General features: G+C 38.1%; 3 protein-coding genes across 8 annotated transcripts in view; 1 reads left to right on the forward strand and 2 right to left on the reverse strand.

The window, feature by feature from the left end:
* The first annotated feature begins 1,492 nt into the window (after positions 1 to 1,492).
* On the forward strand, positions 1,493 to 13,955 carry LOC111851825 (transmembrane protein 178B-like). Its single transcript, XM_023827080.2, has 4 exons — positions 1,493 to 2,822; positions 8,546 to 8,659; positions 9,954 to 10,091; positions 12,962 to 13,955. The coding sequence occupies exons 1-4, from the start codon at positions 2,447 to 2,449 to the stop codon at positions 13,204 to 13,206; spliced, it is 873 nt and encodes a 290-aa protein (XP_023682848.1). The 5' UTR covers positions 1,493 to 2,446; the 3' UTR covers positions 13,207 to 13,955.
* A 1,621-nt stretch (positions 13,956 to 15,576) lies between these two features.
* fadd (Fas (tnfrsf6)-associated via death domain) lies at positions 15,577 to 18,601 on the reverse strand. The gene is made up of 3 exons (XM_023827058.2): positions 18,456 to 18,601; positions 17,875 to 18,184; positions 15,577 to 17,116 (listed from the first exon to the last, which is right to left on the reverse strand). Exons 1-3 carry the CDS (start codon positions 18,558 to 18,560, stop codon positions 16,851 to 16,853), a joined length of 681 nt encoding a protein of 226 aa, XP_023682826.2. The 5' UTR covers positions 18,561 to 18,601; the 3' UTR covers positions 15,577 to 16,850.
* A 957-nt stretch (positions 18,602 to 19,558) lies between these two features.
* Positions 19,559 to 24,840, reverse strand: part of LOC111851921 (anoctamin-1-like) — a 34,563-nt gene continuing 29,281 nt past the window's right edge. For all 6 annotated transcript variants that reach the window (XM_023827275.2, XM_023827273.2, XM_023827274.2 and 3 more), the window contains 6 exons: positions 24,219 to 24,361; positions 23,697 to 23,849; positions 22,517 to 22,569; positions 22,055 to 22,239; positions 21,752 to 21,857; positions 19,559 to 21,580 (listed from right to left, as the gene is read on the reverse strand). In XM_023827275.2, coding sequence (XP_023683043.2) covers positions 21,374 to 21,580; positions 21,752 to 21,857; positions 22,055 to 22,239; positions 22,517 to 22,569; positions 23,697 to 23,849; positions 24,219 to 24,361 — 847 coding nt within the window. In that variant the 3' untranslated portion in view covers positions 19,559 to 21,373. The remainder of the gene's footprint in view (positions 21,581 to 21,751; positions 21,858 to 22,054; positions 22,240 to 22,516; positions 22,570 to 23,696; positions 23,850 to 24,218; positions 24,362 to 24,840) is intronic.

Consider the following 24,840-nt stretch of genomic DNA (forward strand, 5'->3'; position numbering starts at 1 on the left):
CCATGTTCTTCCTATTTGTGTCATGTGTCCTGTATGTAATGAACCAGCTGAGTGACTCCCACACAAAATTCTTATGTACTCATGTACCTATACTAATAAATAAAAGATCATCTCAAGCTTAATATTTCACCACTGTCATTGTCTATATGTTCCTGCTATAAGTATTTCTCTGCACACTCTATAGCTGCAGCAAAAGATCTTTTACTTTAAAGACTCCTCGGTCTTGCAAGTTGTTCCCTGCAAACCTGCATACTTCCAACATCTGAATTTAGGGCTAAAATGTCATATGGAAAGCACCGGGGAGTATTGATTGTGAGATCACACTTGTCCAAATTCGACACAGTCTGTTTGGCAAGGGGCTGTTGCCATAACGACTGCACTGTAGGTTGCCATCCTTAGTCATCGGCTCTGCTACAGTATTTCTGCCCTTGTGTGTGATTTCTCATATATATACACGTGTAGCAGTATCGCCATTGATTCGATGTGCATTACTGGTAAGACAGATTTTTTTCAGCCTTTTTATTTTTATTTTTTGATCTGTACAGCTCTCTTTAATCTAATGTGGGGTACCAACATATTGCTTGGAAATTCATGCACTGCATCACATCTAAGTAGGATTATTATTGACTACTAATGATAATTTAAATCATTTTTCAGTTTGCTTCAATCCAGTCAGACTATTCCAAAAAGCTGAGCTTGGGAAATATAATGCTATATGGTGACATGTGTGTTCTTTCGTTAACAAAAACTGCAGCTTCTATAATTAATAAAGGGGACAAATTAACATAATCGGATCTTGGTTTAAAAGTGGCTTATTTGTATTCTTCTTATAATAACAATTATTAATTATTATTATTATTGTTATTTAACTGAGCTATGATGACACTATATTGGCAAAATGTCTAACGCACACTTCAGGCATATAGGCTATTACCCCAGGAATTCATAGACAGAGAACATCTCATTGTGTGGATGGGATTGTCTATGGTCACGATGTAGGACAGCATAGGTTTGATATCATTAAAATCATGTTTGGAAATCCCATCAAGTTCTGTTTTGGACAAATAACATCCTCCAGCATAAAAGTGCAGATAACTCACTATATTGTACCATATGAAATCAGTCATTGTCGTAAAAAAAACAATACTATCAAACCTAAACAGTAGTTAATCTTCGTCCTATTGACATATTTATATTAAAAATGCAGGTCCAATGTTTGCCGGAATTAATATTTAATTATTGTGCAGAAATTCTGCCACGTCCTGCCGATTATTCGTATTTGTATTTTAAAAATGCAAAACCTTGTGAACGATCCACCAAACATGAAAATAGGGAAGACCTGCAGCCTAAACTGGTCAAATTATAAACGGCTTTCCCATTTATTAAAAATGGCCCAAAAAACCGAGCACTTGCCTCTGAGGATTTTAATTTGTGTTGAAGAATCATCTTAGAACTTAGGTGTCATTTTTGACTCAGACATGTCCATTACTGCGTATAATAATCCCGCATATCCCTACTATTTCATAAAAGCGATCTCTTTAAATGGCACAGTTTCAAATATTAACGATGTTACACTTATAAATAATTGGTTCGCACACTTCACACATTGTGCAAGGTTCAGTTTTGTGAAGCTTTCAACATAAACCACAAATTTCTGGTACTGCTGCCTTTATAGAACTATATAAATAGTAACAATTCCATTATCCACAGAAAAGACATGCAATTAATTCAAAAGCCAACAACTGAAATTTCAAAAAACCGAAAGGATTTCTATCAGCGTTTTTTGTGTTACAGAAATAGCAGCAAGTATTATATCTAAATGTTCATGCATCAGGTATTACTATTTTTACACCTGTGTAAATCCGTGTACATACGTGTATATAGGCATTTATAATTCAGAAATGCAGTTTCATCTCATTGCCTATTCCAGCTTCCTCAAAGACAACAATAATATTATCACCAGTTTTTGTTTCCTCGTTAATAGGCCTATAATGAACTACTACGCATTTCATTCAATTCAATTCAATTTACAGCGCAAAAATAACAGGAATAATGAAAAGACGATGACAAGCGTATTTTTATTAGTAAGATTAATATAGTCTTTAATAATAAATGCTACATGAAGTACTCTGGTGTGATGGTGCTTCGCTACGATATAGTGGAGACTGAGAGGAAAATAATTGCATCACTGCATCTTCTCATTGGTTGACATCCATTGTGGATTAAGGCAGAAAGCGACACAGATGGTGTGAGAATAGCCACATCTGTCTGCTGCACCACAACAAAAGGTATCAGGGAGCTCCAGTGTGGCGGTCCAACCACGATTAAAATGTATATTGCAGCAAACGGCAGATAGTTGTGAGCGCAGCCCGTAATTTCGCGTCTAGGTTTTTCCTTTTTTTCCCATCGCGCCCGTCTGTCTGGCTTCCCCAGCAAAGCGAGGAAGATGGCTGCCATGAAAATTTTAACATGCTCGGGACTGTTTTTAGCCCTTTGCTCCTTGGGATTGTTGGCGATGGCAATCTGCACAGACTACTGGTACGAAACAGATGCGAGGAGGCACCGGGAGCGGTGCAAGAATTTTGCCAGCAAGAGGAACGATCGGGGATACATCTACATCCCCAGTGTCAACCTGCCACTCCGTATGCCTCCGGAGTATATCCATAGGAAGGAGAAGCAGGACCTAAAGCCCAACTTCTTGGCTTCTGCTGCGGCGATGGAGTCTCACTGCAGTCGGCAGTTTAACTCCACCATATCCGGCTTATGGAGAAGGTGTCATCGCGATGGGTTTGACCTCGAAACCGAGGATCTCATCTATAAAGGTTAGGATCGCTTTTTTTGGCAAGACAAAATGTAAATTCATTTCTCGGTCTCGGTAGACGTGATTCACTATCCCTTTATTATCCGAATAAAGGAAATGGCACAGATTCAGAAACAATAGAATTTCGTGTGTATCTATCAAGAAATAAATCCAAAAATAATGAGATATTTATGTGAAGCAGATAAATAGGCTAAATGAGACATTTCCAATTGCATTCCAATTGAATTATTCAGATAAACACATTTTTGGCAAACTGAATTTCTACTTTCTAAATGTTTCAAGCAACTACCCTACCTAACCGGTTTTTCTTATTAGCTTATTACTATTATTGTCGTTACTACAACAAGTGCATTAACAAAAGAATACGACGGGCCTGTTGTATTAACAAAAGTACGACAAACCATCACGAACTGTGCTTATGAGTTAAATTTTAATTCGTAAATGCGTTATATGTGATAGAAATATAGAAGACAGTCCAGACGCTGGCCGAGGTGCTGAACCGGACCGTCCGCCAGCGTTTCTGTCCGTTTTAATACATGCTGCAGGCGGTCGCTGCTCCCTGAAACCTAGGATGCAAAAGCCGCATATTTCTCTGCGGTTTTATTTCATTTAGCACATTAGATCCCCCACCCCTGTGTTTCTAGCGCCTATTGCGTCTTTGTAATTTAAAATTCAATGGATCAATAATCTCAGCAACACACATAAAATTCAGTGCTAGTTAATGAGGCTAGTGTCCAATGTAGTGACAATGTAGTGACAACTTCATAATGTAATCTATAAACTAAACGCAAAACTTTTATCTGATATATAACTTAATAATAGTCCCATCAGTATTATTTTATAGTTCGAATTATTGCAATGTTCGTTACTGCAAGGTATATTGCGGCAATTGATGTTTTAAGAGTAACATTACAAATATGGCTACATTTATACACACGCACGCAAACACACGAACACACACATACACACACACACAGCAGCAATCTCCATTATCAACTAAATACCCATAACTGGATGCTACATTGCAATTCCGACCAATCAGCATGTTGATTATACACTATGAACAAAGGCACTGAAGCACACAATTAAAATTTCCGCATATCACAATATCCTCACCGGTAAGTCTAGGCTTCTGAAATGTTCGTTAAAATGGAGAGTGGAGGAAGAAATTTGGGGAATTTGAATATTAGATATTATTCAAAGTATCCGAAGGTGGTTATAAAGGGGCTAGTTCAGAAATGAACAGAAATGCTTGCATTTTGGAAAAGCTTATTATTTTTATTATGATAGAATGATCACCTCTTAAACTTCTGTCGAACACTAGAAACAAATATAATCAGCTATATTTAAATGAATTTAAATTTGGAAAAAAAACAATATATATGTATATATATACATACATATTTAAGCCCATTTTTAAAAAAGTCCATCTTACCTATATGACTATTTCATAAATAGTAGCATAATTTCAACCATCCCATAACAAGAAACTACAAAATATTCTTGGATTTTTGTTCAATAAATACTAGTAATAAAAAAGCTTGTAAAACAATAACAAATCAGTGTTTGTCAAAGGAATTACATAGACACAGATTTGCTCTTTCAATTAAAAAAGCCTTAGTCAATATAAAAGCATGAGGAATATGCATTTCTAGCCACAAATCTGAATTTCACTCAAATCATGGTTTATTTAAACCTCGGTGCAGGGCCGTGCGAGGAGGGGCGGGGTTTAGGGCAAGCCCACATTATTTGTGCACCCTGAGCGGCCATGCAGATTATGTTAGCCGGGGCTATGTGATCACATGTCCAAGGTAGGATTGAGGTTATGAGTATCTCCAGTGTATATTTAGCAAAAATGACATATTTAGATGAAATCTCGCTGCGTACAATCAATGAAGCAGAAAAAAATGCAATAAATCATTATTTAGCCTATCATTATCTAGGTAAGGTTCCTTTTGGGCATTGTCGCCTCGCCCCCTTTCCTCTGCCTCCAGTCTGTTTTAATATTATAACAGTAAAATTATAATTCAGACTGGAGAGTCAGCCCTTCATGAAATGTGGTATAATTGTTAATAGGGCCAAAATGCATTCTCGCATGTAGGCCTCTGTTGCTGAACATGTGGTTCTACAACTGAGATTATTTTCAGTAGCCTAAACACAAGCAGAATTTGCAAAGTAATTATGCAAAAATGCACCAAGATGGTCTGAATCCCCAAGAATCAATACAGTGAGAATCCCTGCTGAGAATCGGCGTCCTTGACTGGCATCCTGTTTGGGATGTACGTTTCCACCTGGCATGAGCAGCCCAAGATAGGGTTCAGGCCCCCATTGACCTTGGATATGGTATGATATACACTGATCAGAAAAACCGGTCCATGACAAACTGGTTTTCATCAGGAAAATTTGAAAACTGTATATTAATAATTGTTGTGTTGGTGAAATACAGTTAATGTTAATCATAATTATTCAGAATGAAATACCTGCATGTTAATCACTAAGTACTACTTCATGCATTGGATATTCATGAAAACATACTGTATTTTGAACAGTTTAGGTTTGTTTTGTTCCTGCTTAGTCTGTTATTAGCTTCTTTAAGCAATGTAAGTCCCATGCATTGCAGAATCAACAGGAATGTGGACAACATATTTTACCAAAGCTTGATCAGCAACCTTTGACCTCTTTGAGACCTTCTGAACGAGGATAATGCGTCTACATATGGCAGCCATTGGTTCCTCCACCATAGAAGAATCTGACAAAAAGTATAGAAAGGCAGACCTGTCTGAATCGACACATGGGGGAGGAGTGTGGCTCAGTGGGTTAAGCTGCCAGGCCTGTGGTCAGAAGGTTGTTTGTTCATATCTCAGGGTGGGCAGAGAGATGTCACCGTTGGGCTCCTGACCTAGACCGTTAGCCCCAGCTGTTCAGGGGTATGTTGCTTTGGATAAAAGTGTCACCTAAAGGGGACACATCACCAGATTACACTGGGACCGACCAGAGTACAGACCAAACAGGATTAGCATGGTGCAAGTGGTTCTAATACTAACCATGCAAAATAATGAAAATCTCCATGCCTGACCAGCTTCTAATGTGTGTAAGCCATGTTTTTGTCCCTCCAAGACAGTCCACATGCTTGCTCCTTCCCAGCTCTTGGTACCAAAAACGTGGACTGTCTGGGGGTCCCCAAGGACCGGATTGAGAAACACTGGTATAGAGAGATTTACACAGATACCATACATTTGTCAAGGATTTGCTGGCTCTTCCTAAACATAGGTATCAAGCCTGTTTATTATACCAAAGGTAAATTTAAACATAAATCTGACAATCATAAGCCAATCATAAAAAATTAAATTTATCAGTATGTTAAATAAAAATACATACATACATATATATATATACACTTTGTGTGTGTGTGTCTGGGCACCGCATCAGGTGGTTGCCCTTCGTGTCCAGCTTACTCTCACCTACAGAGAGCGAGTTGGGGGAGGTGTAAAGAGAATTTCCCCACAGGGATCAATAAAGTATCAATTTTCATAATTATTCACCATATATTATGTTGAATACCACTTAAACTTTAGTCTTATCTTGGCGGCTGGAATCACTTCAATAGCCTGCATAAATGTGGTCATAGTATGTTCGGTTTTACTGACCTGTTTTTCTTAAAAGAAATTGCCATCTTTTTGTTTTAGGTTATTAAGCAGTAGGAATGTAAAAAATGTGCTATTTTTTATTCATATACTTTTATTAAGGAATAGTTATCTTTATAATTTTTTTTCGGCACTTTTAAACTTGGTTGTATGTGGTAACCATATTATTTGCTGATTCAAAAACAATCAGTACATTAATGTATTAATGTATGACTTACCTATCTAAACCTATATGCAAACATTTTTGAGTATTATATAACTATGTTCCTATGTCCTTCTGTGCGGATAAACCAGGAGAATACATAATACAATAAACAATATTTTGCAACAGAAAATTGTTGAAAAAAATTAGTCATGAATAAAAACTGAAGGCAATAAATGGGACATACATTGAGGTAAATATTTTATAAGCTAAAGTGAGCTACAATTTAATAATTCAGGAGTTTGTAGGGCATTTTATATTACTGCAGTATGCCATTTATCATTCATTATATCATTCATCAAGTTATTGATAAATTCAATATAGACTGTTACTCTGATAATTACATGAATTATTTTATTAGTAATAATAATAATAATAATGCATTTTATTTGTGAGCGCCTTACATAGTTCGTAGTAGACACCCAAAATGCACTTATTACATTTAAATCAATGGATATGATTGGATATTTTGTGACACATGGTCACCATGGCAGTCAGTCTTTAGCCTGTGTGGTCTATGTCTGTGTCAATCTACTGCTGTGCAACCAGTAGATGCTACGCTATCCCATAACAGGTCGCCCTACTGCTACTGGAGTGGTGAAGAACAATTCTTGCTCAGAAATTTTTGTTAACATGGTGGAGGAAGGTTGTCTCTGTATAAATTTAAGTAGAAAACAAAACCCAGTTACATTAGTTGATTGAAAAATGTATTTTTTTTTCCTTTGATAATTTTTAATGGTGCTTAAATTACGTGGTGGTCAAGCAACACCACTGATAAACCTCCGGATCAGGTAATATGCAAGATGGCGACCACTGTACAGTATGTGAAAGTGCATGCATACTGTTTTCATGCATACATACAGTACATACTATATTAATGGTCAAATAGTAACGAAACTCAGTATATACTGTTTAAGTATGTGATTTTGGATGCACCCTCCATTACCTTGAACTAACATGTTCATCAACATACTTAATATAACTGTACCAGAGAGGAGCTTGGAGTGTTTTTAAAATCGGAGGAGTTCATTGCAGTTTTAATAATTAAAATCTGTTGGCAGCAGAGCTACAGAAGAGGATTAAAGCAGTTTAACTTCATGGATAGGTTCAGATAACTGCAGGAGTGCTCAGTCTCATTAAACCATTCATAATGATTTAACAGTGTATCAATAAACACAAGTGCATCCTGGGTAAGTTCCATCCTTACCGTTTCCATCTCAACCCAATGTAAGAGGTCAGTGCATTCAATTATGCTTTGTCTGCTGACTGAACATCCCATAGTTAATGCAAAATAACAAATTCGTAAACAAACCCATTTTCTTTTAATATGGATGGTCACTGGTGTTCTCTGCTAGTTCTCTGGAAAATGGCTGTTATCAAGGAAAAAATAAATAGTAAAGAATTACCATATTGTCATAACCTTGTCATGTCCTTGTCCTCCATTCTTCCATGCTGATACAAAAATACTGATTAGGACTCAAAACGCAGGCCAGTAGTTTGTCATTGTGGGTAAGTCCATAGTTTTTAAGCATTCAAGGAAGCGTTTTGCAGTAAATACACAATGATGTGATATATATACACAGAACTACTGCGATTTCAGGTAATGATGCAAGCACGGTGGAGACCCATACGGCTCCCCCCCCCCCGAGACAAAGCAAAATTGACTTGCTAAGAAAACGCCCCCTCTGAAGTTGGTGCCCTAGACAGCCGTCTATGTTACCTAATGTCTTGCATAATAATTTTAAAGGAGGAACCGTCGACTATGGACTCAGAGCAGAGAGTTCCACTGCTGACTAGGAAGGACCTAAACAGAGAAACATAAACGGAGAGGGTATATAAGTGCTAGCAACTTAATGTCATTCTATATTGTATTTACAGGATTGATTGAACGCTGCACGCCAATAAAATATCATTACACCTCATCCAGCCTCCCAAGAAACCTGCCTGTCAATATCACCAAAACAATCCGACAGGATGAATGGCATGCGCTCCGTAAGTATGAGAAACCAGAAACGACAACTATGCTATCATGTGACTCCCTGATGCCAGTGCAGGTCCTACACACCGAACCGCAAACCCTGAAAGCGGACCCAACCATAAGACAATGACACACTATATAAAATTCAAGAATAGCCATTTTTACATATGTCAGAATTTGCATAAATTGTCAAAATTAAATCCTATTCAAAGACAAACGGAATATAAATTCTAATCAAGTAATTAACCACCTTCAGCGGTATGAATATATTTACTCAACACGGCCAACCATATGGCAGCTGAGATAAGAAGCAGGCTTTCCAACATTTTCCTCTCTAGGTGTGGCTCATGACATGGTTATCGCAAACAGACAGAACACTCCATCACAGAAAAGGGGACACAACACCAGATTACACTGGGACCGACCAGAGTACAGACCAAACAGGATTAGCATGGTGCAAGTGGTTCTAATACTAACCATGCAAAATAATGAAAATTATTCGGAGGACTCAGAGAAGATCAATTCATCCATCTTCAAACCGCTTAACCAGGTTAGGTTTGCAGGCCAATCCCAGACAGCATAGAGCTGGGTTTCAGCCTGGATCGGAAGCTAGTCCATCAAAGGGCCAACACACGCACAATCATACAGTACAGTCACTTTAGAGATACCACTTAGCCTAACTGCATGTCCTTGGATTAAGGACGGAAGCTTGTGCAACACAGTGTGAGTACGCAAACTCCTCACACAGGACTGAGGTGATATTCAAACCCCCATTGCTGTAGGTGTGAGGCCATCACAAGGTTCGAACCAATTGCTTAAACATTAAAGAGGACATTGTCACATATGTTTCCTGTAATAATTAAAGCAACACAGCCAAGGCTACCTGTCACTGGCAGCAGGGCCTCACAAAGACACGGCTGGGCCCTAAGAAATTCTACTGAATGGTCCCCCTTTTTGTGCCTGGGCCCCTGAAAGTCTTCCTCTTTCTCGCCTATTATGGGCAGCCCTGACTGGCAGTGATGCATGTTGACCAGGGCTGCGGCCATTGTGGAATGCATTCATAAATTCCAATCCAAATCAGGAAATGGAACTAGAGTTGGAATTTAAATGTCCCTGAAATTTTAATTCAATTCGAATATTGATCCCCATAGTTTTCTTTCCAGTCCCAACTCCAGTTCCATTTCCTGATTTTGATCGGAGTTGATGAATGTCTTCCGGAAGGACCCCAACTCTGATGTTGACAGTATGAGACGCGCGCCTTAAGTAGGCAGACTCAGATTGGGATTGTCGCTTCTTCTGCCCCCGCAGACCTGCGCAGGATGACGGCCGGCTTCATCGGGATGGCGGTCGCCATCATCCTCTTTGGCTGGATCGTCGGCTTCCTGGGCTGCTGCAAAAAGCACGACCTGATGCAGTATGTAGCTGGGCTCCTCTTCCTCATGGGAGGTGAGGAAAGCCGATTCGCCACCTGTCATCTTTTTTAACGTTTCACCCGGCATTTATTCTGTCACCCAGCGGACACCCCCATCCCTGGCAAACGTAGTCCTGTGTTACCCCCACTCAGGGCAGGGAATTAAGCCATTTGCCTGAGGCGAGTAATTTAGATGAAGGGCGAGTACAAAGAACTGAGCAACAGCCTGCTGGCCAGTAAGAAAAAAAATTGCATGTCAGACTATATTTTTTACATAACTGTGCTTGTTGGCTAGTAGCTTAAATTCTGCTTACACTTCATGCTATTTACAGCAGAAACCTGAATGTTTTACTGTGGAAATTGGGGTTAAGGGCATTGCATAAACTCAGAAAGAACAATACAACGCACCCCCGTCTCCCACCGCCTGCTGAAATTTGAGCCCACAATGATTTTAGCAACCATCGTGCTACTTGCAGCTCACTTTTGATTTGTTGAGTATTTTAAGGTACATGTCACAATAATTGTCTTTTGTAAACATTGAAACGTTCTGCCCAAACAGTTCCTTTCAGATTAGCATGTTAGTAATTGAAATTTTTCCGCAGTTATTGACAACATTCCGACTGTCGGCTTTATAGCAGGGATCCTTCCATAGATTATCTCAGTTGGGGGGGGGGAAGTTGTTTTTTTTTCTGCCCTGAGATTTAGTACTGGCTAGGTGCCTTTCCAGAAGTAAGGGGCTTAATTAACCCCCCCAGGGACATGGCTGGAGTGAATGTGCATTCACAGCAGCCCGACGAAAGCGTCGCCGTGATCTATTTATGTCTCGCCGCAGTTGCTTGTGGCAGCCATGTGTAAAGCACACTGGGCAGGAATAAGTCCTGCGTGAGAGCTTGGGACAGCGTCCACAGAGCTGCAGCGGGAGAGGGACCTTGCCAGGCGCGCCTGCGTGACTCACGCTCACTGCTCGGGGGTGGGGGGGGGTGGAGGTAGGTTGGGGTGGGGTAGGTATCTTGAGATGAGGCTAGATGGAACAGGTCGCCCTGCAGGGCCTTTCGCAAAGACGCCGTACAGGGCAACCTAATAAAATCGCGCGCGCTCCTGTTTCCTGCCGTCTTTGTGGGCAGCGATTCCCATCGTATCTGTAGCAAGAACGGGCACAGAATCACTCAGGCGGCACCGTATGGTGCCACAGCTAAGCTGTGCCTGTAAGGGACTCTGAGTCCAGCCAACCAGACATGGCGGAAAGACAGATGGGGCTCTTCAGGTCCCCCCAAGTTCCCAAATATCCTAATGAATTTCCTGAGTACCAGTTCATAGTAGCTACCTTAGCCCAGACAAAATTTTTATAATTTAAATATGTACCCTTAATCATATAATATGTTTAAAAGCAAACTAAGACCAATGTCACTGTGCACAAATTAAGTCTGTTATCCACAAATCGATTTAGTTATATGAATAAGCAATAAATCCAGCTCCGTGATACAGGCCCCAGTTCTCTGCTGCTTAAATGGACTTTAACTTCATTCACTTGCATTTAGCCCAGCTACCTTAAATACAAGTTATCGACCAATCACGTCTTCCGTTTACAAGCAGTCGGCCAACAGCATGCCAGGTAGATTGTTGCAGACAGACTCACAATAGACTGGAACAAATATGTGCGGTTTTAGGATTTACAAACATTTTTGACCTTTAAACTAAATTAGCTTTACCTGCAAAAAAATGTTATCAGTTTTACAGTTAACGGAACTACATTTAGCAGATGCTACTAATGGTTTCCAAAGCTGGCAGAAACACTCCATTAACAAAAAAGCAGTTAGCGGATTAGCAGAACCTTGGCCACTAATGTATTTCACCACCAGTTCAATTAACTAATTAACTTAATTAGTGAAACAATTTGATGTGGTATTAATTAATTAGCTAAATGTGGTATGCTAGGGGTCAAGTCAGAAACTACATGTGTATATTGTATATTGTATGGTTCCTGCAAATACTGGAGTAACTTTAGAAGTGGTTTTGAAATGGCTAAGCTGACACACTTGGACAGGCATAGCACCATAGTTTTACACCAAAATGAAGATCATTTAAAAATAATTCTGTTTGACTGTCCAATATATAGAACCATATGTGTGTGCGTGTGTGTATATATATATTATATATATTATATATATATATATATATATATATATATATATATATATATATGACACTCCTCACTTAACCGAGTTCCCTTCCTACGACAAGATCGTTATGCTAATTGGTCAATAATTGAGGAGCCGCCCCTTCATTTTTAGTATATTTATAAATGTTTATACAGTTATGTTCTGTATACTCTAAAACAGAACAGAGGAAATCAACTCTAATATACATTACTTAGGTCTGCATACTGTAAATACAGGTAATCAGACAGTTTCGGACGGTAGCCGACTTTCTCGATGATTTTATCACTAATACTCTGATTACGCAGGATCTCAGACGAAAGCGTTAAAACCATCAACAGCTTTTCTGTAGTCTTGGTGATTGCAAATGCTAGTATAGGGAATACTGACTGACTGCAGGAACGAGAATGAGAATGAGACTGAGAGAAGGTGATGACGCTGAGACGCCTTGCTACCGTTTCCACGACCAAAGTTCTTGTACAGTGTACAATATTGACTGGCCAGAGAGCTGGTTGCAAGTCCAGGCAGTCGTTAAAAAGGTAGGTTTTTAAATGAGGAGTGTCTGTAAAATATATATTATAATACACACACACACACACACATAATACATATACCTATATATACATACAGTATACATACATATATACACATATATATGTACACACACACTACACACAGATACATACAGGTTGTTTTTGGAGTAATTAGCCTGGTGTATTTATGCATTTCCCCTCTTATCTCACCAATAGGTACCTGCTGCATAATTTCCTTGTGCACCTGCGTGGCTGGGATCAATTTCGAGCTGTCCCGTTACCCAAGATACATGTACGGATTACCTGAAGATATCAGTCATGGCTATGGCTGGTCCATGTTCTGTGCCTGGGGTGGACTGGGCCTTACCCTGCTGGCTGGATTTCTGTGTACATTAGCACCATCCCTTAGCACACCTCAAACAGTGCTGCAAAAGCCCAGCCATGAAAACGGCACTGTGTGACAGACAAGGAAATGCACCAATCATCAAAGGCTTCCATTTTCTCCAGCCTATGATACCTTTTCTTTATGACTTTCATGACAAAGTGACCTGGATGAAAATAAAATTATAAAAAAAACAAACCACGTGCTCAGAATCTGGGGTACAATGTTCAATGCAATCCAGACTGAACCATCAGAGGACACATTTTTAAATGGAATTACTGTTAAAATGGTGCTCTCTAACCATTTTTGTGTGTTTTTACAGGAACTTAACAACAAACAAAGCAGTGTTTTAAAACATGGAACAAATTGGGTGGAAAAAATACTGTGACAGCTACTTTTTTTCCCCGCAAAAAAACTTAGTAGGGTGAACGGTAATGTGTTTGTTATTGCTCGCAAAATAACAGAAAAGAAGCAAACTATGCTGGCGTAAACTGTTAATTGTTTTAAATATTTCACGGACATGGTATTTGTAGGAAAGATTTGGGGAGTTACCTAAGTTTACCAACTAACTTGCAACAAGAATAAGAAAGATGACTCAGAGCACAAATCAAGGAGACTTTCACCAAAAGAAGAAAATCAAGAGCACATGCAGACAAGGGTGAAAATAAGAGAATACAACCGTTCAGATAGAATATTTCTATCGAGATGCTGTTGTCAATGTGGCTATTGTGTGACGAATGTCCTTTTGTCGGCAAAAATGTTATCTTAAGCATAAAAGCTTTATGTAAGGAAGAATAAATCGTACTTGAGCCAGTTTTCAACATTAAATGAGCATGACCTGTTTGACCTGATTGTGAAAGTAAACATTAAATATTTTCACCGTGTTTCTGATCATGGCAACCAGATTCTGAGGACCTATTTCATCAATGGTGCCCACCAATGCCACATGTTTCAACTGAAGTGGTCACATAGCATTTTAGCAAGAAAGCTAATTATGCCTGCATTAGTTACTGTACCGTAAGTTTGATGTCCAAAGTGCAACAGCAGAGAGATTCTTGAAGCTCCTGATAGATTAGGCACATTCATCACTTCAATCAGTGTAACAATCCCTTTGTACAATACAAACCAAGTTTCTCATCTTGTCAATCAAACTGTCATATACGCTACAAAGATGAGTCACCCTAAGGCATGTTATCAAAGAACCTGTATTGACAGAAGGCATCAAAGAAACTGAAAGTCAATCTGAAGTCTAAGATTTATTTCTTATCTATCCTCTTGCTCAAAGAACAGTGTCCTACCTGATATGCATTATATCTGACCAGGCCTTACATAGCCAAGCTTTTATTATCATGGTTAATTACCCCTAGAAACGTTCTGCAAGGGGGGGTCTAATTCTCTTCTGGGGATCAAAAAAAGAAAACTGCAGATTTTTTTTTCCCATGGAGAGTTCCATCTCATCCTTAAATATAGATAAATATCTTTGCACTGTCAAGGGTTTCACATCTGAGAATCAGATTACCGTAAATATTTATTTCTATATAATGAAGGCTTTTCAATTGCAAAGGACAATTATGGATAATTTGACCATTTTTAAACATTAATGACAACTACTTATGATGAAATTACACACCCATAATTAAACGTAATGTGCTGAAGATTTTAAAGAGGTGAAATTGTTGCCTTGGGGGAGGGGATTAGGGTGGAAGGGAGATGAGGTCCCATCACAACAACAACCTTCAAACAAATCATCTCAGAATCACAACATCATCAATAACAGTGTTGGCGACACCTTAAAATGACTCATAAAAAATGCACAGAGCAGAGACTGCTTTGTATGGGTTGCAAAGCTATTTATTTTTTAGAAGAGAAAATCTAGAATTCAGACCTCATAAGCAAACTATCATCTCTGTTTGGTGCACTTTTTAGAGCTTATTGAATCAAAACAAGGCTTGGTCTTGAGCCTGTTGTGAATTTTCATGTTTTTTTGCATTAGTGAAAATGCATTACAAGTACAAACGCTCCTCTACTTGCGACCTTTCAACTTACGAAGTTTCAGACATACGAACGAAGAGGACTGTAAGTCCAAATTGTGTTCCTTGGGCTCCCGTTTCCTGTCCGCAACATCAAGTTTTTTTTCTGCGTGCCAATTCCGCCTAGTACGACTGCTGGCCGCTACTCCCGCCGCGCAGCAGCGTAGCGTGCGTACTCCCAGCATCCTACTTCTTTGTACTTGCGTATACCCTTAAAATAATGTTGAATAACGACTTACAAACATTTCAAGTTATGAACAGCCGTTCGGAACACATCTCATTCGTAAGTAGAGGAGTGTCTGTATAACATTTAGTTACATTCCTTCGAATGACACTAAGAGTATACATGTAATGCTAATTTTTACATTACATGTAAAGTGCGAAAAATGAATGATCAACTTTTAAAATAAAGACCTATGTGATTTTTTTTTGTATTTATTTATAAAACAAGTGAAGCACATATTAAAATGACAATCTCTGAAACATCTCTTCTGCCTTGCATCTAACGCAAACATTTCACTCAAATGCACCATGCATAGCTAACAATCCAGTGTAATTTACTTTCATAGTATATATATATTAAATGACGACTTATATAAAATAATTTGTCTGTTGGACTATTTCTACAGAATGAATATTATGATGAAAAATGACCTACCAGTCAGTTAACATACATTCAAATTTATCATTTAAATTATTTAAAAATAAAATCCAATGCAAAGATTGAGGTTACTTCTTGGATGCTCACCAGTAAATCTATTTCATTTCCCTTGATTCACATATGATCACACTACAGCCCCCCCCTGCCGGGTGCTCACCATTCTCATTGGCACATAACCCACACTGATCCCGCCCACACAGCCTGCCCTCCATTGCCCACTGGTGTTGTCTGGGTGTCCAGTGTAATGCCATTGCACATAACTTCTGTGAAATACTGCAAAAATGACGCAATGATTTTATCCTATAACTCAGCTAGCTCAATGGATCCCCCCATGCTTTTTAGCATTTTATGTTTGTATGTTGGGGTGGGGAGGGGGGTTAGCACAAACTAGCTTGTTGCACTTACCAGCGGCAGATGTATGACAAGCGTCCTGTGAAGGACTTAAAGAGTGGCCAGAAGCATCAACTTCATACACAACGTGTTTTCCCAGTTAGAGCAACTGGATTCAAATCCATTTCAGATGTATCTTCACCTTATACACACCCCAGGCGCAACTAAAAGTCACAAAAACATTAAACTGACAAGATATTATTATAAGTATTATATTATTATATTATTTTTTAGGTGAGTGATTGGGAAAAAGATCGTGGGGAGTGGGAGTTTATATGAAACAGTATAGATTTATCCCAGAAAACATAAGGACTGCAGATCAGTAAACAAAATTGACTACCCAGCAGCTACTGACCTAAATATTACTCAAAAAATAAAAATCAATGACCAAAATAAACAGCAAATTTATATTACTTTTCATATTATTATAGTGAGACAACGAAAGTACCAGAATCAAAGATCATTGCCATCATAACTAATTTTATATATATAAAAAGGCCTTTGCCAAGTCTACGGGTCTAATTTTTGAAATTAATATAATTATACATTGCAAAATCTGGCTGATGATGCATTAACACAGAGCACAAAAATGAAGGTGAAATCACAATACAAAGAAATAAAAAAAAAATTCCCTTCCTCCCATTAGGAAAGCTTCTGTCGTATGAGATCAGCTGTTAAATTTAAATTACACTTCCGAAGAGCTTGAATTAAGTCTTCTGCACTGGCTTTGGCTCCATGCATTTTCCTCCATTCTTGGATGAGCTCAATGACCTGTTCTTGTAGATTGTATGGGTGTTTCTCCCTTATGTGATCCAGTTTAGCATCTTTTATTCCAAGTTTTCTCCCATACATCCGCCAGTCTTTTCCTAGATTTTCAGCAATAAGTTGTGTAGCAATATCCAGTTTGTCTGAAATTTAAAAATTGATGTAAAAAAGTATGTATTCAACAAACTCCCCATACTACGCCATACAAAATTAAGCTGCAGTTTACTTTACGTATTAAAAATGTGAAAAATGTCAGTATTTGTACTATGTATGGTTACAGATATCTAGGAAGCAGTGGTAACAATTTTCTCTTCAGAAAATACTCTAAAGTATACGTATCTAAAACCAAGGTTTCATTTTAAGATTTTTTTAAAATGTAGCTAAGAAACTATTATGAAGCAAAGTCTTTCACGTAGGATTTTACCTTGAAGCTAGTAGTTTATAACAATATAGTCCGTTAAATATTTGCACATTGTACTGCATATATTACTTCCATTTCTCACAGATATCATACTAAGGTCAAAATAGAACATCCCTAAAAGGTATGCCGGTATTTTACGCGTGCACTTTTACTACGATCCCTTAAAGTTAAACTCGGCATGAAGACAACCCCGTTTCAGTCTACACGGACTAATGAAATCATATTTTCAGACGCTGTGTAATTAACATGTTTTGATAACTACTAACTATTGTTCACATTTCTGAACGTGCATTAATCTACAGTAACCAATCATTCATAACAAAACTAACTACCATAACTAGCCACCATGGGGGGCGGGATAATACAACCTTGGTTTCAATTTTTTTCGGGTATGCATGGATGACCAGAACAGCAGGAAAGCTTTAATCGCACACTGTCCCCACATGATAAGGTTCGCTGCCTGGCACCTTAAACACCGACCTTGCTCCTTAGCGTCAGGTAGATCTTCCTGCGGCCCGGAACCATGCTTCTCAAATTCGTCCAGTATCTCGAGAAGATCGGGCCTTTTAATGTTTGTCAGAAGGGTACGGAGATACTGTGTGTTTCCCATTCCGATCTTCTGCATTTCTCGAAGGTACTGGAAAAGCTGTATCCCGTTGTCCACTTTCTCCAGCTTCTTCTTCCCTATGTCATCACTACACAGGAACTTCATGGCTTCCAAATGATCTTTTTTCAAACCATCAGAAATTCGTAACAGCACGGAGGCAAACGTATCCATCTTCTCTGTGCCCTAGGAGAAAAATACAATTTAAGAAAAACCCACTATTTGAAAACGACTTCTAAAGTTTTACTAACGGTGCAAAATCCTGTTTCAACGAAGATTTTCCGGTTTACGATTTAGTTTCATTTTTTACTCGGCGATGAATTCATTGTTGCATTATACTGTCTCAAGAAAAAGAAGTAAATTCAATTAACGCGACTGTACTGTATATGTTAATGACACTTAATTAGCCAGTTTTTCTAAAGTAGCACATGTACAACATAGTTTTAGTTGCACTCACTTCCTCGTCGACCTTTCCTTCGTCAAAAAATATTTTAAAGAGACAGTACGCATATTTCACTAGTGACTTCAGTGACTGGAGGCACGACCTGGGAACATTTAACATTTGGTTCACATCTCCAGTGCAGGGTTGCTTGTCACCTAAAGGTGGAATTTCTTAAGCAGGCGTGATGGGGTTTTACTGTAGACCTTAATTTCAGGGTCACGAAACAAACCGCCGGCATGGACATGCATTAAGCTTCACTACGTTTGTGAAATATTAGGTTATAAAAGGGATATTAAATGCGCTGGAAAATATTTGTAAAAATTCATTTTAAAACAAGCCTAAAACCAAATGAAGAGTGATGTTTGGTATTCTTTTTTGTTTGTTGTTATGAAAGCGCGTCGTAAATTCAGGATGTTAGTCACCTCTGACGTCACAAGCATACCGAAGAAAAGTGGGAAAGCACCTTAGGAATTACCATCATATACTGTTGTACAAATGTATCACTCTGATTATACATTTGTAATTCAGCTACATGTTGTACTAATTATAGTTCCTTGTATCTATAATTGTATTAATTTGTTTATATCAGCACCTACAAAATCCATTTTTATTAAATTTCTATGACTGATTTCAAACATTACAACTAAATTTAATTTAGTTGTAATGTTAAATTTGAGATACAAAAATCAGATATTGAATTATGGCCAGAGACATGATTTTGGATATCTACATCAATTGTTGTTTCAGTCTGATATACTTTTTTAACATTAATTCAAAAAGTCTATTTATGCACAATAATATATAAGAAGTTCTGTAGTTCTTCTTAATTTGGATTTCTCAGAAAATAAGATCTGTGTTTGTATTACAAGTATACAATGGTTTGGTACCTTTACTGTGCTAGTTTATGCACTATTAGATGTGCATTGCTCTGTCATTCCAATTAAGATAGAATAACATTTTGTATATATATATATCTATTATCTGTAAAGCACAGCTGTATACTATACATTTTAAAATCTACGTTTTCTACAAAGATCAGATGCATACTGATAGAAAAGTTAATTAAAATATATATTGGAATATGTAAGGAAATAGAGCGCTTCTATATAAAATATGAATTGATTCAAAATACCTTTATTGAAAAACATGCTATAGAATAAACACCAATTTTAGTACCCCAATAAACAGTTAAAATTCTGCAAACGTTGTAACAACACAAGCTTGTGAAAGGGCATAGCAACTATAAAAAATGTATTTTCTTGAAATTTTCTCAGAAAACAAGACTTGTGGTTGTGTTACAGGCGAAGTGGTTTGGTATTTTACCCTTTACTGCAGCAGTTTACACACCATTACATGTGTAGGGCTGTCACTCCAAGATAGAATAAGCTGTCACCTATATATACAGTCCTACATATCTGTAGTACAGATATATGCCATTAAAATCTACAAAGAACAGAGGCATACTAACAAAAAATATAAATGTCTTTTTTTTATCAAAATTATATTTTGAATATGTAATTAAAGAAATAGAGAGCTTTGGTATAAAATGTAAATTACGCTTCAAAATGCCTTTATTGAAAAACATACGATAGAATAAACATCAATTTATAATAGTATTATTACCCCTGAAAAATATACAAAAGAGATGTATGTAAACAAATGCTGGTAAAGGAAACAGCAACCATATGAGAAACAAGAAAATGAAAAGGACATATTATTATTATTATTATTATTATTATTAAATTGTTAGCACATTCATAGAAAATGAAAGCGAAAACCAACAGGCAAATGGTAGGTTAATCCAAAATACTGGACTAACTGAAAGTGACTAAACTGCTGGGAGTGTAGAAAAGCTTTTAACAGTTAAGCAAATACCGTAAAAGCACCGCCATTTTTGGCTGGATAAGCAGAATGGGTGGAGGGAGCAAACAGAAATGCCTGAGAATGATGTTTTTACAACTTCTGATGTCTCTTGATGCTTGCAGTAAAACAGAGTGCTTGAAATTGAATGTTGGTTACAAGACAATAAATCATGCTACTATATAATTACAGGGATGGAACACAGCGAGGTCGTTATTTGGTCTGGACTTAAACATGCTACACAGCGACGGCTGCACTAACAGGTAAACAAAATTATGCAGGAACTGGTTTTAACAGTCAGCTGTGATTGATTGCACATACATCTCAAAGAATAATTGATTGCCTGTAACAAATGCCCTGTAGCAACATGGTGGCTCAATAAGTCACACTGTTGCCTAACACCTCCAGCATTGAGGATTCGTGCCCTACTGCATGGGATAGGTTCAAGGCCACCCTGTGGACCAGAGCAGGAAAAGTGGTTAGTACTGTAGATGGGTAGAAATTCTCTATAGTGGCCTTGATTGACCAACAGGGGGAGCCCTTTATTCCTGAGCCATTTTTGAACTGTAATTCAAGGTGTGTGTTAAGATCAGAAAATTAAGCCTTTAGTAAACTTATATTCACATTTACACTAAATCCAGTCTGGCTTGCATTGTTAGAGAATGAATGTCTTCAAATAATCATTATATTGAAAATCATTTCAATTTCCATCCCCGTATTGGTACACTGAATATTCAATGGACATATTTATATACAAGTTTTTATTTATTTATCTTTAATTGCATGCTTTTTTTTATTCTTTATGCACTTTTAAAAAGCTTTCAGGTTTCATGCCTCCCACCTTAAGATCAAAATGGGGACGGATTTCACCTTGTTTGCAAATATTTAAATATTTCATGTGCTGCAATTTAGTGAGACCCCAGTTCTGTGATGTGCAGCAGGCTGACTGTGACTGACAGTAACGCTGGAGGAAAAGAAGGCTGAGGAAGTGAAGTCAATGCCTCTCCTGCCCCACATTCACTCATCTTAAATACCAGAGAGACTGAGCACACACAGACAGACAGTAGGGGGCGCTATAAACGTTGTGGGTACGCCTGGTTGTTGCTCTGATCCCTGTCGCCCTCTGGGGCGATGTTGGGGAGGCTTTGTGTCTTGCATTGCTCCTCTTTCAGGAAGAACTCCACCATTTGCTTCTTCTCCTCATAGATGCGAATGGTGACTTCCTTGGGTATGTCCGGGACCACCCAATCCACAAAGTCGCTCATCAGCATCACTACATTCTGGGGGAGAAGTGATGGATATCTTTAGAACAAAAACACAGCTACCTCATTACCAAAACGTCTCAAACAATGGGGCATATTCTGAAATAAGGTTATATTCAGATTCATAAACTGGAAAACGGCAGCAAAAGTGAGAGGAGCAATTATATCTGAACAGAAAAAGATCAACACCTGGAAAATAATAACAAACGCCAGTCGGGCAGCTAGGACAGCCCAGTAGATCTTGGAGACTTCATATGGGGTCTTTGACCAAGGTGCAAGTCTGTAGTCTTTGAATCTGAGATGTAGAAGAAATTCGTTAAATTAAAGTTAATACTGCTTACTATCACATAAGCAGTGTACAATATTTTGTTAAACCTTTAGCAGTGTATTGTGTACAAAAAAGGTGAATGCACAGAATATAAGGTTTTAATGGAATTTGAGAATAAAAAGTTATATCCCCAAATGCATCAGAAGAGACGGTCAGACTCGTGCCTGCAAACGTTGACCTGATAGCCCAGATGAAAGGGCTGTAGAGGATCTGTATTAGGCTCAAAGTGGGTGACGTTGAAATATGACAGGGTGTGGTTGATGAAGCCATGCATGGTTCCATCGGGGCTGTACCCGTACTGGTACACCAGGCGTGGGATGAAGTCAGATGTGAATGCGATGACGAAAGCCTAAGAAAACAATCCAGCCTTTAAATGTGATTATGAAGATATGCAACTTAAAATAAATAAATAAATAAATAAATAATCTCAATTATCAATCAAAGTTCTGTCACATACACAGTTAGAATATAATATGTTGTGAAATACTTGGTTGCCCAACTCCAAGGCTGTTAAACAGGGTGTAAAGAGATAAAACAAAGATAAACAATAATAAAAAATACCCAGAACTAGTGTGTAATGTACAGCAAAGTGACTGCTATTCTTTTATTCCATCCTGTTCACTTACATTCACAACAATGGCGACTTTGCTGAGTCCACTGAGAATATTATACCAAATACCTAAAGCAAAAACAGAAGAGATGATTGCAACAAAACCCACTGCAATATTCCGCTAGTTTGACACATTGTTAATTTGGGACACACGAGATTTAAATAATTATTTTATGGTTAACAGATCCTAAAAGGTAGCCTAGGGCATAGATGTATATTAACGTAACCAAATGCTTTTATCCAAAGAAACGTAAAAACTGAGAAAGAGTCAGCTGGTCTGTCAGGCAATTGACAAGTAAGGGCCCAACAGTAACATTTCTGCCAGCCAGGGGATTTGAACCAACAATCCTTTGATCACTGAGATAGTATCTTAACTCACTGAGCTACTTATCAGCGCCACACAACTGCATCTCAGTTTCAGGAGTTACAGGGTGGCCCATAAGGAAAGTGCAGGCAGCTCCCAACAGATGTGAATAATTTGTTCCAAAAACCATTATATAAGTCAATTTTTACACATCATGTTTACCTTCTCGTACCATTTAAGGCATATTATAGCAAAAACACGAGCCAAAAATAATAATACCTAGTAAAGAACAAATGGAAAGATAAAATGTCAATTTACTTATAGGCACATACATATGTTACATATCGCCTTTCTTGTGTTAGTGCTTCCATAAACACTATGTATCTTGGATATTTCTTGCACAAGTCCGGATTGACTTCATAATGTCAGTTTTATGCAAGTCAAGAGCTGCCTGGACTTAACTTAGCTCCATTAAAATACCTAAATAACTAAACATATATGGGTCAGATACGCAACCAAAATGTAGGTGCTGTGTTACATGAACGTGTTCAATGATTTCTAGAATTATCATCAAAGAGATGAGACATATGGCATCGCGTTATTAATACGTTATCGAGTTGTAAACAACAAGAACGCGAAGGGAAAAAAAATAAAGCAACAACAAATAGCATCAAATTGATTTGCCTTTATTTAAAAACTTATTTTGCTTGGCTAGACTTTGATGGTGAACTCAAACGCTCAGAATGCAAATATACTACAAATGCAACCCAGCTACAAAAACACCTTTGCTGCACACAGGCTGACAGGCCTAGCTAGCTACCTTCAGGTTGGCAGTAAAATGATATCTGTCATGGTTCTTCAGGATCGCAATTTGGAGAGGGTAGAATCTCACCAATATCTTTGGCCCTTGCAGGTACAGGTCTTCTCAGCTCAGCAATAAACTTCTTAGCATCGAGACGAATCTCCAGGACATTGTTTAAAAGGGCAAACACTGGCGCCAATGGGAAGGATGCCACGAAGAGAGTCACAAAGCCATACTGGATAACTGCAAGGAGAGGGAATTATGCCTGAAATGTGATAGACATGTAAACATACTATCGTCTTTGTATCCATTTTCTACAGGTCACCATTGAATCCTGAATGAGAAAGTGGCAGAGGAGATGAAGTGTGTTAAATATACACTTATGAGACTATATCAATATTTAAAATATTTAACATTCTCACAGTCACTGCAAATCCAAATAAAAAGTATAGAAAGTGTATCGCTGCATAATGTATATGATACATGTCGTGTTGCAGTGTACAGTTCTACTCCCACTTATATGTGCGTAGGAGATGGTGTTGCTAAATACGAAAATACGAGCACCGTCCCAACCCTTCATATGGTTTATCAGGCGTCTAACCCCAAACTTACTCATCTCCATGTACTCGGGGTTCAGACTGCCGAAAGGCTCAAGGAAGTGGTCTTTCTCGTAGCGCCTCAGATTACCGCTAAAAGGGTCCTGCTGGCCAGCCTCCCGCTTTGATTTGAAGCGTTTTATCAGCTTCTTTAGTTTGCTGGGGATCATAGCGACGACAACAACAGTAATGAAAGCGGCTACATCAAATAAGATGTGAAGCTTTATTGATTCCGATGGGAAATTGTTATGCATAAAGCAGCATAACATTGTGTAAAACACAGTGCAAACACATAGTTTGTGACAACAAATTAAAAAGTATAAAGCAAACAAATATAATATCCTGAAAACAAAATATTATGGAATATCAAGAAAATATTAAACATCAACACCACCACCAGGGGGGGGTGTAACACACAAAAAAAATCTCAGTTAGCTGGATAACTTAAGCTAAATGTGAAAATTGCCCAATAGGAGGACAGGTAAGTGACATTCTTATTGGACAGTCCTTACATATGGCTTAAGTTACCTGGCAATTGGATAAAAATCCTGCTTTGTGGAATTCCCGCCATGTCAAATTTTTATTTTCTGTATATCTTAATCTATATTGTTGCATGCGTTCAAAGGAACACAGAACAA

Source organism: Paramormyrops kingsleyae, chromosome 13, assembly GCF_048594095.1.
Source record: "Paramormyrops kingsleyae isolate MSU_618 chromosome 13, PKINGS_0.4, whole genome shotgun sequence".
Lineage (NCBI taxonomy): Eukaryota > Metazoa > Chordata > Actinopteri > Osteoglossiformes > Mormyridae > Paramormyrops > Paramormyrops kingsleyae.

What these genes read in the sequence shown, in the direction of transcription:
- LOC111851825 (XM_023827080.2), top strand. Translation starts at nt 2,447, where the DNA reads ATGGCTGCCATGAAAATTTTAACATGCTCGGGACTGTTTTTAGCCCTT. An exon ending in GGATGAATGGCATGCGCTCC is followed by an intron (nt 8,660 to 9,953) that starts GTAAGTATGAGA and finishes CTGCCCCCGCAG; the next exon opens with ACCTGCGCAGGATGACGGCC. An exon ending in GCTCCTCTTCCTCATGGGAG is followed by an intron (nt 10,092 to 12,961) that starts GTGAGGAAAGCC and finishes TCTCACCAATAG; the next exon opens with GTACCTGCTGCATAATTTCC.
- fadd (XM_023827058.2), bottom strand. Translation starts at nt 18,560, where the DNA reads ATGTTAAATGTTCCCAGGTCGTGCCTCCAGTCACTGAAGTCACTAGTG. An exon ending in AAGGAAAGGTCGACGAGGAA is followed by an intron (nt 18,185 to 18,455) that starts GTGAGTGCAACT and finishes TTTTTCTCCTAG; the next exon opens with GGCACAGAGAAGATGGATAC. An exon ending in ACCTGACGCTAAGGAGCAAG is followed by an intron (nt 17,117 to 17,874) that starts GTCGGTGTTTAA and finishes TTTAAATTTCAG; the next exon opens with ACAAACTGGATATTGCTACA.